This window comes from Leuciscus leuciscus (genome assembly GCF_965113295.1).
Source record: "Leuciscus leuciscus genome assembly, chromosome: 10".
NCBI lineage: Eukaryota > Metazoa > Chordata > Actinopteri > Cypriniformes > Leuciscidae > Leuciscus > Leuciscus leuciscus.
Genome location: NC_138734.1, coordinates 42,006,623 through 42,023,207, shown reverse-complemented (window position 1 = coordinate 42,023,207; position 16,585 = coordinate 42,006,623). Strand labels below are relative to the sequence as shown.

General features: G+C 39.4%; 3 protein-coding genes across 3 annotated transcripts in view; 2 read left to right on the top strand and 1 right to left on the bottom strand.

The window, feature by feature from the left end:
- c18h3orf33 (c18h3orf33 homolog (H. sapiens)) overlaps positions 1-16,585 on the bottom strand; it is a 466,419-nt gene that overhangs the window by 40,886 nt on the left and 408,948 nt on the right. The window lies entirely within an intron of this gene.
- vmn2r1 (vomeronasal 2, receptor 1) lies at positions 2,030-10,632 on the top strand. Its single transcript, XM_082181344.1, has 6 exons — positions 2,030-2,358; positions 4,652-4,943; positions 5,851-6,660; positions 6,861-7,088; positions 7,893-8,016; positions 9,039-10,632. The coding sequence occupies exons 1-6, from the start codon at positions 2,114-2,116 to the stop codon at positions 10,115-10,117; spliced, it is 2,778 nt and encodes a 925-aa protein (XP_082037470.1). The 5' UTR covers positions 2,030-2,113; the 3' UTR covers positions 10,118-10,632.
- kcnab1a (potassium voltage-gated channel subfamily A regulatory beta subunit 1a) overlaps positions 13,714-16,585 on the top strand; it is a 122,819-nt gene continuing 119,947 nt past the window's right edge. Inside the window, exon 1 of the mRNA XM_082181376.1 lies at positions 13,714-13,796. Coding sequence (XP_082037502.1) covers positions 13,729-13,796 — 68 coding nt within the window. The 5' untranslated portion in view covers positions 13,714-13,728. The remainder of the gene's footprint in view (positions 13,797-16,585) is intronic.

Here is a 16,585-nt window from a genome sequence, read left to right as displayed (position 1 = left end):
ATATTTTATATTCTTTAGCTGTTTTTGCATGTATCTTTATTACAATTCGCTGGGAAAAAAATCTGTTTTTATAATCAGCATTTCATACTGCAAAAAAAATAATTGCTTAAAATATTCAGTCATCTACTCTGGCCGCTGGTGTAATCTAATTTAATAAGTAATGTAATAAAGTGTTATGTTGTGCTTTATCAATTGCTCAAATCTATTAGGAAATTCGGTCCCGCTTTATATTAAATGTTATATAAATGATATTTAGCTATACCCTGTGCTAACATTGATATGATTAATAAAATGAATAATTTGATACAATGCACTTATTGTGTACATGCCACTGAAACCACTGTCCATTCCATTAAAGTCATAGTTCACTTAAAAATGAAAATTCTGTCATCATTTACTCACTCTCAACTTGTTTGAAACCTGTATGAGTTTCTTTCTTCTGCTGAACACAAAGACCCTCAATGGGGTCCATCAACTGTTTGATTACCAACACTCTCTAAAATGTCATCTTGATATTTTACGTGATAAACTTGAGGGTGAGTAAATGATGACAGAATTTTCATTTTTGGGTGAACCATCCCTTTAACCCACCCTTAAACCTAACCATAGCACCAGACCAAAAAGTGAGGGTGAAGTCGGGTAACGGGACACTTTTCGGCTGCATTTAAATGTCTTTGCACATTTCCCACAATGATCTTTGATTCAGGTCTTTTCGGTTGATGTTGAAATACGTCAAACCCAAAAACTGTGAGTTTAAACGGACACAGCTGAGGACATCTGGCGTGTTCTGTTAAAGCTGCTGTTAAACCACTGAAGCGTTAAGAGCAGATATTGTGTAACGTGAGGCTCTTGTTTGTGAACTACAGTGTGCTTGTGTGTGTTGCTCCCGTTCACCTGGGAAGAGGGATCAGGTGTGTGTCGGACATGTAGTGACAAGCACATCCACAAACAGCCAGATCCCATAGGAAAGGAAAGATACAGTGTGATAGAGCTAAACGACACCAGCGCTGTCCCTCAACACGCTGAAGCATGCAGATCACACACTCACACACTCACACAATGAGCTGCAATTAAAATGTTTTCAATTTTCGAAAAAAAAAATACAGAGGTTCTTTTTTCACAGATGTTTCACAAGATGCTCTTGGAGAGACAGATCCGTCTAAAGCGTGTGAGGGACTGACATCAAATATTAACAAAAATCATGCCATACTGTAAGTCCTCTGGCACTTTGTGAGTCAAAAGCAAACAATTCCAGTTTTCTAAATAGATAATCTATCGAGAGTTTCTTCACAGAATACACAAACATAATGAAACAATGTGATTGTCAGGATTTTTTATTAAACACTTTTTTTTTATGATTTATTATCTGTCTAATCTATCTATTTTTTAGTCTTTAAGAAGTTATTTTTCCACAACTCTTTTTTATGTTGTCCATTTGCACTGCTAAATTTGGGGTCAATAAGATTATTTAATTATTATTATTATTATTTATTTTTTGTTTGATAGAAGTGTCATGTTTATCAAGCCAAAGTTGCATTTTTTTTTTTTTACACAAATACAATAATAAAAAAATACTACTGTGAATAATCATTACAATATAAAATAAATTAAACAGAGTACAAAAGAACAGCATTTATTGGAAACAAACTTTTGTAACATTATATGTCTTTATTGTTTTTTTGATCAATTTAATGCGTCCTTGCTGAATAAAAGTAGCCTATAAATCTATTCTAAAAGATAGACAACATTTTTATCAGTAGTGTATGCCAAATACTTTGATAAATATATAATACAATAATAAATATAATAATCATGATAAATATAAAAATTATATATAGAAAATGTTAGATTATACATTTCTCTACAGTTTAACCCATTACTAAATCAGCCTAAAATTCAGCTGATGAAAAAGATCAAAACACTCTTGATGTTTGTGATTTCGGTGGCGTTCGGCCCCTGATGTGAATCTGCACTGATCAGAGTTTTCTTATGCAATCTTCAGACCCAGGAGAGATGATGGCAGCTCAGGCGCTGCTAATTCATAGTGTGTGTTGAGCCTCTCCAACACAAGCACATCACACCAGCCTGTCTTTTACATGATCTTCCTCCAAATATGGATTTAAGTACCGGACTGAGCTCCAAAAGACGGCTTTTGTTCGTTTTCTGTGTGAGTTGTTTCCTCTACACATCCACCGATGCCGAGGCGAGCTGTAAACTCAAGGCCAAGTTCAACCTCCAGGGTTATAAAGAGGTGGTGAAACGGACAGTGGTTGTTGGTGGCATGTTTCCAGTTCATGAACGCCTGGTTTCAACGGACACCAACACCACCATCCCTCCAGAGTCCTCCGACTGCGAGGGGTAAGACACTAGCTTTAACATTTTACAAGAGAAAACTCATTATCAGTTGATATGTGATGATGTGCACTGCCACATTAAGTGCATACTTTTTAATTGCTTTTCGCTATTTCAGAAATGTATTGGTATTATTAACGAAAAAAGATGAATTGCAAACGCTTAATTTGTCTTAATTGTATTCTTGCATCTTAAAGATCATCATTCATCATGCAAAATTAATTAAACTGTAGTCTAAGGAATAATTACAGTTTATCCTCCCGAGAGACCACTTTTATGTTACATAACTAATCGATGGAAAATAACTTGTTGCACAATGCCAGTCCACCTGACTGGTACAGTATAGTGGTAGCATTTGGCATTACATGTGGTTACACTTTATTTGGTCAACTTTAGACTTTTATAAGAAGTAACTTTGCAGCAACATATCAACTAACTCTCTTAATTAATGTTCTATTTATTGAAACCAAGTATGAATCTCATCAAGTTAGTGTTTTTACATTTATTCCAAAATAATAACTAAAGAAAGTAACAATTTAAACAATATATTTTATTTGTGAACTAATGTTCAGCTGTTCTTTTTAATAGTACACTTTTCATCAGTCATCGAGCTCGATAAACACTGGTCACAGACACGAAGATGTACCTTTAATTTCCCCAAGCTGATGCTCACTAAAAACCCCACAGTCATCATGTTTTCACATGATTTTGACGTGACATAAAGCAGTGATATCTGAATGGGTGAGTGGTTTACTTACTTTTTATTAGTCTTTCCACAAACACAATCATTTTCTTTATTCAGGCCGATTCGCACGAAAACAAGAGGCGTGATTTGTCGCACGAACCAATCATAACCGATTATACCCAATCACAGCGCGATGAAGGGAGGCATTGCCTCATCTCATGTGACTTTCCCATTCATTCTCAATTAACCCCCACTGAACCCAGCGCACGATTTAAGGGGGTCTATTAACCCTTTCCTCGCCAATGACGGAAATTTCCGGCTTTCCTTGGTAACAGACCACTGTTATACTTTTAACAGTGGTAACAGACCACTGTTATACTTTTTTAAAATACATTTTATAGAATAAAATGTTTTTTTTGTTTTTTGTTGTTGTTTAAACGTAGAGGATCACATCTTTCTTTTGATATTTTGAACAAAATATTCTGAGGGCCATGAAACTTTCTTGATCAAAAATGCTGGCGGTGTACCCTGGAAATCCAGAGTTCTCGCGAGAGCACAAGTTGAATTTGCTCAGCGAACTTACTCTGTCGTCGAGTAATGATGCTCATTAAATATGCCCTTGTATTCGAGCTGCACCAATCACATCGGGTTATCTGATATAGGCGGGCCAGAGGCGAGATGACGACAGCGCTGTGACGTCGAAGTCATTAGTAAACATTGCAAGATGGCTATGGATGAACACCAGTTGTTTGAAACGGCTTTGGCCGCTACAATGAACGAGTTAGACTTGGCTTTTTATCTAAAAGAGGAACAGAAGACGCCGCTCGAATCGTTCCTTTGCAAGAAGGGTGTTTTTGCTGTTTTGCCAACCGGATACGGCAAGAGTCTAATCTACCAGTTAGCTCCGCCGGTGGGGCTTGTTGTGATTGCTCGTAGTGTTATCCAATTGCGTGCAGTGACATTTTCAAATGCATGCTTGGTGCCGCCCCTCGAGCTGGTCGATTTTCATTAGTGAATGCCAGACCATTAATCTTTCAGATTTAGGTCTGGATTTCCAGGCTACTGACGGTGGCTGGAAAGAGTAAAAAGTCAATAGGCTCAGGGGAGGCAAGAGAGATGAGGCGTCCCGCTGTAACTAGATTAGAAAAAAATAGTGATTTATACACTTTTTAATGTCACATTTTGTAATATTTGCGTTGTTTTATTTTTGTAATATCGATTATTTTCTCATCCAATTTTTTTTGAGGAGGCACTGCCTCTCTTGCCTCCTCCTCGGAAACGCCCCTGAAGAATGTCTGTTCAGGAGCATCAAAATAAAGTTTTAGCAGATATTAAGCATACGATCTACTAATACTCTAATGACTGCTAGTTGACATGGAGTTGCAAAGTTACTTATAGTTAGTAGAATGTCTAAAGTGGACCAGGTATCCTCTGTTAAATAGATCTATATTGGAGAAATAAGGAAGGCCAACATTAACTTGAATTTAATCATAATTTGATTATATATATAAGATATAAAAAGCAAATGCATTCAGTTCCATTAAATCTAAACATTTCGCTCACTTAGAATAATCTGAAATGAATCATCACTCTAACGTGTGAATTCCCCCTCAGCTTTAACTTCCGTACTTTCCGCTGGGCTCAGACGATGCTGTTCGCCCTGAACGAGATCAACAACAGAACGGACCTGCTCCCCAAAACTGAGCTGGGGTACGTCATCTACGACTCCTGTTTCACCATTTCCAAAGCCGTGGAGGGAACGCTGACCTTCCTGACGGGCCAGGACGAGGCCGTGCCGAACTACCGCTGCGGGGACGGGCCTCCTCTCTCGGCCCTCGTGGGCGCCGGAGCATCGGATCTGTCCATCGCCACTGCCAGGATACTCGGACTCTACTACTTCCCACAAGTACCTTTCATCTAGCACTGTATTTGGGCAATGACATAAGATAACCCTAATTTTTAAGGTCAAAATCTATTAATTTATGAAAAACAAAACACAAAAAATGCCATGACTTTAATACATTTCTGAATAAAAAAACATGGTAACACAAAAAATGCTTGGCTGTTTTAACCCAATTTTGGGTCAAATATGGACAAACCTAAACGTTGGGTTAAAAAATTTATTACAAAATTTAACCCAACGGCTGGGTTTGTCCATATTTGACCCAAAATTGGGTTAAAACAACTCAGCATTTTTTAGAATATAGGGTCAAATTCTCACTATATATCCTAGTAATATGATATAACTACTAGTCGCTTATTAGCATGCACATTACTAGGATATTGGCTGTTTATTAGTACTTATAAAGCACATATTAATGCCTTATTCTGCATGACCATATTCTACATCCCTTAATCCTACCTAAATTTAATAACTTCCTTACTAACTATTAATAAGCAGTCATTAGGAGTTTATTGAGGCAAAAGTCATAGTTAATATTTAGTTAATAGTAATAACATTTTAAAATGACCTTTATGAGATTCTTAAAAAGAAACCACATTTAGTAGAAATGATAGAAAATTAGAAATTATTATTATTATAAATGTATTATTTTAAAACATAAATTTAAGCTTTTCTTGAAAATGGGATAAAAGCTTTTCAAATCTGTGTGAAAGCAGCATGAATAGAAAGAGTAGGCCTATATATTTCTAAAAACTTGACACATTTAAAAATATAATTTTGATCATTTATGTTCTTGCCTATTTATAGGGTTAATTTATTACACCTTATAGTAATAGACGCATTTGTGGTTGGGTTTCCTGCTCAGATTGAGTGTTAAAACCAAGCCGGATTTGTCTGTCCTCCTCCCTAGATGAGTTACGCGTCGTCCTGCTCGGTTCTGGAGAGCCGGTTTCAGTATCCCACCTTCCTCCGCACCATCCCGAGCGATGAGCACCAGTCCATGGCCATGGCCAAACTACTGCTTCACTTCGGCTGGACCTGGGTGGGCACCATCGCGGCCGAGGACGATTACGGGAAATACGGCATTAAGAGGTTCAAGGAGGTGGTGGAGGAGGCGGGAGTGTGTATATCCTTCTCCGAAATCCTTCCCAAGACCCCCAGCCCGGAGGCCATGCAGCGCATCGCGCAGGCGGTGGTGGACTCCACGGCTAAGATCATCGTGGTGTTCTCCTCGGATGTGGATCTGAGGCCTTTATTGGAGGAACTGCTGCGTAACAACATCACCAACCGCACGTGGATCGCCAGCGAGGCCTGGGTCACATCGGCCGCCATCTCCCGTCACCCCGACATACTGCCCGTCCTGGGGGGAACCATCGGGTTTGCGGTGAAGCGTGCCGAAATCCCCGGCCTGAGAGAGCACCTTCTGGCTGTTAATCCATATAATGACACTCTGACTGAAGAGTTTTGGGGGATTGTCTTTAACTGCACTATGAACTATACACAGATTTTGAGAGGCATTAAGAGATGCACTGGAGAAGAGGTGATAGAAAAGCTGAATAACACATACTCAGATGTGTCTCAGTTAAGGATCACGTATAACGTGTATAAGGCTGTATATGCCGTGGCGCACGCCCTACATAACCTCGAGGTCTGTAAACTTGGCAGTGGCCCGTTTGAGAACGGCACATGCGCTGACATTAACGGATTCGAGCCTTGGCAGGTATGACACACACACACGTCAAAAAATCTATTCCACTTTAACCTTGTGACGTATAAACGCGCACATTAACCCGATCACATGTTTAGCGTTCATGTAAGTTCTGAATTCAGTCCGATTGAAACAAAAGTTGTGCATGCAAACATAGCCCATGTACTTTTTAAAATCCACTAATTTATAACCACTATGTTCTCTGTGTTCAGCTCATGTACTACATGAAGAACCTCAAATTCACCGTCCCTCACACCGGAGAGGAGATATTCTTCAACGATGGAGACGTGCAAGGCTTTTATGAAATCTTAAACTGGCAGAGTGATTCAGACGGAGAGATCACATTCACAAACATCGGTTACTATAACAGCACGGCACCCGCCGACGACATGCTGACTATAAACAATGCCTCTATCATATGGAACAATGATGTTCTCGAGGTGAGGATGTCATGTGATGCGTGTAATTTAGTCTGATTATAAATGAGATTATATAGTAATGATAGGGCTGTCAAAATATTGAATTGCAATTAATCTCTATTTTGCACAATTTTTAATGCATTAGGTTTCTTTTTAAACTAAAAACATCTATCTATTGTCCAACCATCTATCTATCTATCTATCTATCTATCTATCTATCTATCTATCTATCTATCTATCTATCTATCTATCTATCTATCTATCTATCCATCCATCCATCCATCCATCCATCCATCCATCCATCCATCCATCCATCCATCCATCCATCCATCCATCCATCCATCCATCCATCCATCCATCCAACCAACCAACCAACCAACCAACCATCCATCCATCCATCCATCCATCCATCCATCCATCCATCATCTATCTGTCCGTCCGTCCATCCAACCAACCAACCAACCATCCATCCATCCATCCATCCATCCATCCATCCATCCATCCATCCATCCATCCATCCATCCATCCATCCATCCATCCATCCATCCATCCAACCAACCAACCATCCATCCATCCATCCATCCATCCATCCATCATCTATCTGTCCGTCCGTCCGTCCGTCCATCCAACCAACCAACCAACCATCCATCCATCCATCCATCCATCCAACCAACCAACCATCCATCCATCCATCCATCCATCCATCCATCCATCCATCATCTATCTGTCCGTCCGTCCGTCCGTCCATCCAACCAACCAACCAACCATCCATCCATCCATCCATCCATCCATCCATCCATCCGGGTTGTTTCTGTCGTGTCCCAGACGCCTCGCTCTGTGTGCAGTGAACGCTGCCAGCCCGGCACCAGGATGGGTATCCGGCAGGGAGAGCCGATCTGTTGCTTCGACTGCATCCCCTGCGCAGACGGAGAGATCTCAAACACTACAGGTCATGACTTTATTCAATCAGTCTTTACTTTTAATGGTTTCTGAGTTTCTATTTAGTCAATTTTAAAGGTTTAGCTCACTCAAAAATAATAAGTCCGTAATTACTCTCCCTCATGTTGTTCAACCCCGTAAGACTTTCGTTCATCTTCGGAACACAAATTAAGATATTTTTTATTAAATCTGAGAGCTGTCTCACTCCTCCATAGGCTTCTCTGTAATCAATATCTGCCATCCCAGAAAGTTAGAAAACACAAAAACTAACTTTTACGTTTTTTTGTGTAAAAAACACAAAAATAATGACTTTATTCAACTCTTCATTTTCTTCTGTGTTTCCCTGAGTGAGTTGACGTAGTGTAACAGTGCAGCGCTTCTGGGTTGTACATCAGAACGGAGGCTCACTATCACTATCACTTGATAAACTTAAGGTTGAGCCACTGTAGTCACTGGGACTATTTTAACGATGTCTTTACTAACTTTTCTGGGATGACAGATATCGATTACAGAGAAGCCTATGGAGGAGTGAGATAGCTCTCAGATTTAATCAAAAATATCTTAATTTGTAGGAAAGAGAAGATTCAAGGCACTCTTCTTCAAAATGATTTAAAAAGCCTTTATTTAACTGGCTATATCATGGTAGAAAATTTAAAAGACATGGGGGAAAAAAAGCAACCCACGCGTAGCGGCACAAACAGCCTTCTTCAGGGTGTTTTTCCCCCATGTCTTTTAAGTCTTCTACCATGATATAGCCAGTTAAATAAAGGCTTTTTAAATCATTTTGAAGAAGAGTGCCTTGAATCTTCTCTTTCCTACATTTATTTGAATTCCTGACCCCAAAGAGCACCTTCAAACACTTTTTATTGAACTCCCTGAGCTCCCTGGACATTTTTTGGTCTTTCTAATATCTTAAATTGTGTTCCGAAGATGAACGAAAGTCTTACGGGGTTGGAACAACATGAAGGAGAGTAATTACTGACAGAATTTTCATTTCTGGGTGAACTAACCCTTTAATAACTCTTCCAACAGATGCACGAGGCTGTATCCTATGCGACGAGGACTACTGGTCCAATGCCAATCACGACGAGTGTGTGCCGAAGATCATTGAATTCCTGGACTTCTCCGAACCTCTCGGGATCACACTGATCGCCATCTCGGCGTTCGGGGCTCTGGCTGCTATTGTAGTCGCGATCATCTTCTTGAGGCACCTCAACACACCCCTGGTGAATGCCAACGACGCTCTGCTCAGCTTCTCTCTGCTGCTGGGTTTGGTGATCACCTTCCTCAGCTCCATCGCGTTCCTCGGGGAGCCTCAGATGTGGTCGTGCATGACCAGTCAGGTGGCGTTGGCTGTAGGCTTTGCTCTGGTCCTCTCTTCATTAATGGGTAAATCTGCTCTGCTCATGCTGAGAGCCAGAGCTGTAAAAGCGGTCAAAGCTGCGACACGGGCAGCAAAAGCGGCGGCAGCGGCTGCCGAACAGAGTCCCGACACTGCCGTCTTCGCTCCAGCTATTCCTCAGAAGAACGACGTGGATCCCATACATCCCAGGCACCAGAGGGCGATGATGATAGTGTGCACCCTGATCCAAGCGGTGGCTTGCACCGTGTGGCTGATTCTGATGCCTCCACACCCCGTCAAAAACACAGCCGCCCAGAACATCAAGATCATCCTGGAGTGCGACACCGGAAACATCATCTTCATCTGCTCCATCTTCGCTTATGACATTCTTTTGGCTCTGCTGGCCTTCGCTTTTGCTTTTGTGGCACGAAAGTTGGAAGACCACTTTAACGAGGGCAAGAGCGTGACCTTTGGAATGCTGGTGTTTTTCATCGTTTGGATCTCCTTCGTTCCCGCCTATCTGAGCACGCGGGGCAAATTCATGGTGGCGGTGCAGATCTTCGCTATCTTGGCATCCAGCTTCGGCCTGCTCGCGTGCGTCTTCATCCCCAAGTGCTATGTGCTGCTAGTCAAACCGGAGAGGAACAAAGAGGAGATGATGATTCCTCGACCCAAGTCACGTGACGCGGCCGTTTCGCTCGCCACCACCAGCAGCTCCGCTAATGAAACCACTGTGTCCACTGTGTCCACTGTGTCTCTAGATGACTGAAGCCACTCCACAAAAATGATCTACCATGTCACTCTGAAGCCTTATTATATTGGACTCTGCCATATTTCATGATTTTACATATAAATTTAGATCTAAGACAGAATATGAAAAACAGTAAAGGACTTTTAAGGGGGCCGAATTGCACTTAGCATATTATATGATGTCTGTGTATAATCCAATTTAGTTTTTATGACCATTTTTGCCATCTCTAACCCCTAGAAGGCTGTTTTTATTTATTTATTTTAACGGCAATAAGTTTACATGCTCTGCAGAATTAATATCTGACTGTGGGTATTTTTTTGACATTCTCATGTCTTCATCTGACATCATAAAGCTGGGAAGGATAATTTTTGGAGCTTAGTTTCAATAAATTATACCATACAAAAGTGAATAAGCAGATGCTCAACCTGTAGAGGCAAACAAAAAGTCAAAATATCAAACTTTAGAAGAAAGGCGCAACACTCATAATAATGAATCCATGTAAAACATGATACATAATTTAATTGAATTTAATAATAAATATGAAACCATGAATTCCTTTAATGAGAGGGCATTTTGAGAGTTACAGTTTCCATATTATATACACTAATTATATATATGAAATGGTCTGGGAAAATGTTATTCTTTTTTTTTTTTTTACACTACAGATACACTATAAAAGTGAAAAAAAGGCAAATAAAGGCAAAACAGGAAGAAGAAAAAAGATTCCTCATGATATGACCCCTTTAAATGAGCATGACTCTGCACTCAGGGATGTTTTTATGACTAGCGTAGCTTAGCTGTTCAAATTACATGAAAAAAATGCATTGATTTGATCTTTAAAAAATAAAACAAATCTTTTCAGAGACATTTTAGTCTTAAAAGCATGGAAGTAAAGAGGTAAGTGTGATGCTGAAGTCTGCCAGCAGGTGGAAGCAGTGGAAGTTCATAAACTGAGATCTCTCTGCACTGGAGATGACACACATTAAGCATTAAACTGTCCTAGTTGTTCTCAGTCAGTTGTTATATAAAATAACTATTGTAATAGTTTTGCTAACATACAATGAAGTATATTTTTGAGAAAAATTCTGTAAACTATGCTGTCAATTTATTTGTGAATTTGAAAATGAAGTTTCAGATTTAGATTAGACTGGGTGTGTTTTAGATAAATATGGGAGGCATAATGGATTCATACACAAACTGCATCTAATGTGAACTGTTTAGAGCTACACTTCATTTTGAACAGGACTCCACTAAGATCTTCACTCATAAACAATACTGATTATGCATTGCTTTGTCTTTATCTTATTCATAAAATAAAGTTACAATAAACTACCAATGTCCTGTTTTAAAATATTTTTTTTTTTTTTTTTTTTTTTGGCACAGTGTGACTTCTTCAGTAATTTGGTGATTAAAACCTCTGACAGTTCATGCTTTATAGAACTAGTGAGTAATGTTTATTATCAGTATTTTAGAAAAGTTACACAATGTAACTTTTCTTTATTCAGAATGATCAAAATTTAAATAATGAGTAAATACATGATTAATTCTTCTCCCAATACGTGTCTTTGTCTCACCCTGATTCACTATGGTATATATAAGCTGTGTTTATATTTTAGAGCTGTCGGGATGGGTTTCGCGCCTTAATACGTCAGATGAATATCTCTCGTTATATCCGTAAATAGAGAAAAGTTGCTCGCGGTGGAGCAGATAAATCTCCGAACTCTGGGGAATCACCCATTTTAAAAGGACATATGGATAGTCATTTAGGTAAGAAAGTCTTGAAGGATTGCTGGGAATATGAGTATAAAAAACTAACAAGCTTTGGGTGGACTGACAATGAAGAGGCACCATTATGCACTCCACACTCCTATCCAGTAGGTGGCGGGAATGCACCATTTAAGACTGTGCCAACCGACAAACACCAGAAGAAGAAGAAGAAACAAAAAGAGAAAGCCAGAGCTGGTAATAAAACAAGAATCAACATTGGTTTGGCTCTTTGGAGATGGTGAGAACTGAGGGATTCGAAACGTAAAAGAGACGCTGATAGATGATTGGGAGTTTTTATTAGTCGACAGGTGAGTAAGAAGTTTTTTTTATTGAACAGATAATTTGCCATTTGTATGAACAGAGTTCACTGTAAAGCATTATCTATTGTGAAGGCTCATATTCATCCGCACTGCAGTGACTCAGAGCCGAAGCACAACCAAAACAATGTTTCTCCGCGAAATGCGTTCAGGTTTGTTTTCTTACCGCTAACGGGTCAAAAGTTACAAAGTGTACCTTTAATATGCCTAACATAAAATAGACACAGCAGAGTAAAAAGTCATCAAATATAAGGATTTAAGGATTAAAAAAAAGTTTAAGGATTTTGAAAAATAAATTGAAATACTATATGAATACTATATAATTATTAATGCTGAAAAATTATCAATGAAACATTTGACTCAAATATATATATTTTTTTAACCCTTTTCAAATGAGAAAATTAGCAAAATACAAGCTTTTTCATACTTTTGGATCCAACTGTATCTACTACTACTGTAGTACTGTTTCAATAAAGACCAGAAAAAAAAAATACCATTGTTGCATCCTTGGATGCACAATATTTACAGTGGTGTGTCAGAGAGAATGAGTTTGCATAGTTCACTTGATGCCACTCTAGATGCTTTGTGGAGTGATGATATTCTTCTATAATTGGACGTGTAACAACACACCGTCAGTGAGGAATAGCCCAGCGTGCCTGAGGAAGACTTGTTTAGTCTATGTGTGTGTGTGTGTGTGTGTGTGTGTGTGTGTGCGCCTGGGTAACTGCGGATATGGTGTAAACAAAATGCTTAAATATGGTCTTGACTCTTGACAGAAAGGCCAAGTGGCCATTCATCTCTGGACTGACCACTGAAAACACTGAGCAGTGATAAAGCCTGTCAAGGTATGATTTTAATAATTCATCAGGTTTTTTTTGAGCAACTCATTAAAGGGATGAGATTAATAATGGATGCAATCCAGTGGGAAGTGTTGGGATGCATGCGCATGCTACTATTTTGGAGGGTGGGCTTCATGCCAGGGGTTGTCCTTCAGTTCACTGTGAATCTGCTGGGTTTCTCCAGTCTGTCAGATTACTGAACCCTCCCAAAAGAGGACAAAACTAAAAGGTTGAGGTGTGCGATCGGGGACTTTAAAACATACTTGCTAAACAGTTTTCAGTATCTTTTCACACAGTCTAAAAAAAGAAAAGAAAGTATTTTGCACAATGTACTAAACTCTTGCACTAAAACCCGAGGTAACAGCCTTTTTAAACTCTTTTCACACTCGTTTAATGGTTGCCTGATCAAATAGTTTACACATGATGAACAGTTTACTAATGAAAATTTTTATTTTGTAGCTGATGTTCAAAATTATATAAATAAATAAAACCTCTAGCCAGTCGCAAGGGCACCTTTGTTATATTTTATAATGACGGGTAAAAATAAATTCAATAACCATCCGTCAAGCTCAAGTACTCTATCAAGAAGATAATCAGCATCTACAGATTGTCGTTTAACTGCTGACAGGAACTGCTGAGAGACTTACATTATTTCTTAGAGTGTTGTATTTGTATGTTTTCCAGGTGGGGTAAATATCTAGATAAAATGGAGGCAGACCGAGATATGACAGATGACTCTGACAGATGTCGCAGAGGTTCAAAATTACCCTACAGGTGAGCAGACATCATGATCAGATCTAACATCTGCTGCAGTAAAGACACTGAATATTGTTGAGCAAACTCTCATAGTTCTACGTTATGATGCATTATAGCAATATGCATTCCTGAAACATGAACATTTTCTTTTTGGGATGCTTTTCCTTGCACAGAAAGCTGATAATTACATTCCTCTGCTGTCATGGTAGATTAGTGTTTAAAAGAGTGTGTGTGTGTGTGACCAGCAGAAGGAGCTGCCCCGTGATGGTCATCTTCACTCGCTCTTCTCTCATTGTTGCTGGAGTGATGTGATGTGATTTGACTGTTGGATGGCAGTCATTTCACTCGTTTCTCTCTCTTTAAGACAATCTGACTGAACAAAAGACTTTTATGTAAAGCAGCTACACGTCATATTAGATTACTGAAGCGGTCGAACACAGTGACAACAGTGAACATGGGAGAAAAAAAAAAAAAAAAAAAAAAAAAAGGGGGCAAAACACACACTGTCACTTTATCAGCTTGTAGCGTCGGCTTTTGAATCACATATTGACTTGTAAATCAATCCCGTAACCATTTCATAAATAAAAAATAAAGGGAAAAATGTAAAATAAAATCTTATTGTGAAGTATTTGAACTATTTGCAAATAATATTTTTATTTTAAAAAATGCACACATTCACTCTTAATCGAATGCATAATCTACCTAAGACTTCTCTGTTACGTTTCTTGTCTCTTATTCAATTATTCTAGGTAAAGTCATGCTTGTGATTTCAACAAAGAGACATATTTCCAGCTAATCTCTGTATTCTACATTGCAGTGGCATTAAGGGTAGTTTAAAGGACACATGGTTCAACTAATGAAATAAAGGCAATAAAGCTTTTTGTTTTATTGAAAATGAAATAAAACCTTAAGTAACAACATAAACCATCAAAATTTAACAAAAAGTTATAACTTGATTCGATTGCATAGAATTAACATGATTAAAGCATGCATCTAAGCTAAAAGAACAGGCTAATATTAAGCTAATATGACTGAATTATGTTAGGATAACTTAAAAAGAGCATGTCCACTTTACTTCATTAGAATACATCTGATTATACTGAAACCATGTGAATGTGTAGGAAACTGCAACGCTTTATTAGCTAATTATGTGGAACCTATACAGAGTCCCTAAAGGGACATAGCGACGGAAAAATAGCTAGTTCTGGCATGAAACTCTAGATGGCACAGGCTGATCGGCCCTTAACTCATTTGGTAGCGATCACATCATTTTCTACATTAAGTGCAGCTGATTGGTTGCTGTTGCATCAGTGGCCAATGAGCTGTGCACAGATTAAAGAACACTCAGCCGGATCATTTCCATAATGACCAACGCAATCTAACAAGAACAGCGCAAATTAGCATCTGGTTCAAGACATGCTTTTTTAAGGCGGTAACTAATGGTGCAAATACATGTAAATTGACTAGTGTAAATCACCTAGTGATAATGATCCATTTAAATACTCTCCTCCCAACAAATGCATATGCAATAGGTTCAGCCGCAAAAATAACCCTGTAATTTTTCATTGCGTGTCTTTAGTAAATCCTGACAGTAGCTTTTTTTTAACTCCAAAAGAGGGTTTGCACTGGTTCAAGCTGTTGGTAAATCTGGCCCCAAATCCTTGTTAGTTTTGGACCCTGTGTGAAACGCTGCAGAATGAATCTAAAAGTGTGTGTGGAGAGAACTGGAGCCTGAGAACAGCTGTTGTGTCTGGTTAGAATGGCATACTGGAGTAATTAGACACCAGATTGTCAGGAAAGCTTTGCCACACAGTGGCTGAGAAGAATCTGTTTACCATTCTAGACTGGAAGGACAGCACATCTCATTCCTGGCTCCTTCTCTCTGTCTCTGATGCCTCCTCATGTGCACTAGTTTGGGAAACTGCTGTGTTTTTTTCTGCTCTGCATATCCACTAGAGATAAAGCCGTTCCCTTGGCTCCTTTAGATAAGAGGCAGTCATCACACCCTTTTTCATTTTAATCTTCACCCTTCACAACTGAAATAAAATCACTCGGCTGAATGAGAGCCCTTGGGACCAAGACAATTATGTTTGAAGCTCTCCTGGCCGTGACTCAGTATTATTTGGCTTGATGAATTATATCAGACTGAATGACCTTTTCGACCCCCATTCACACGGTGAAAGCACAGTGTGTTAAAGAGGAGAACACGAGCAGTCATTTCAATGCCAAACTATCATAAGTGTTCAATAGAAAGAAAATGGATTTCAACACCCCATTTTCAATCTGGAAAATGTCCTATTATCGGGATCTAACAGCTGATTCCCGATTCAGTCTTTTTTTCATAATCATGCTCAAGTTATTTCTCACTCGTGATCTTTCATTCCTTCTATCCTCTCTCTTCTCTCTCAGCATTGCTTAATTTCCTCTGCCATTCATTACAATGTTAGAGTGATGCATTTACTCTCAGGATAAAAAACGTCTCGGTTACGTATGGTAACCCTCGTTCCCTGAGTCCAGGGAACGGAGACGCCTCGTCGGGGGAGTTCCCCTGACGAATTGGGATCACGCTAGGGAGACCAATTGCCTTCGAGTGAATTAAAACGAGCCAATGAACATTGGCATGCAAGGTTTGCATTCCGCGGCCCGCCCACCAGTGCGGGTATAAGGCGGAATCAAGCGCATACACAAACGCTTTTCGCTGAGGAGCCGAACGGTGTCCAGTCCTCCGCGAAGGTACAGCAGCATGGCGACGGGACGAGGCGTCTCCGTTCCCTGGACTCAGGGAACGAGGGTTACCATACGTAACC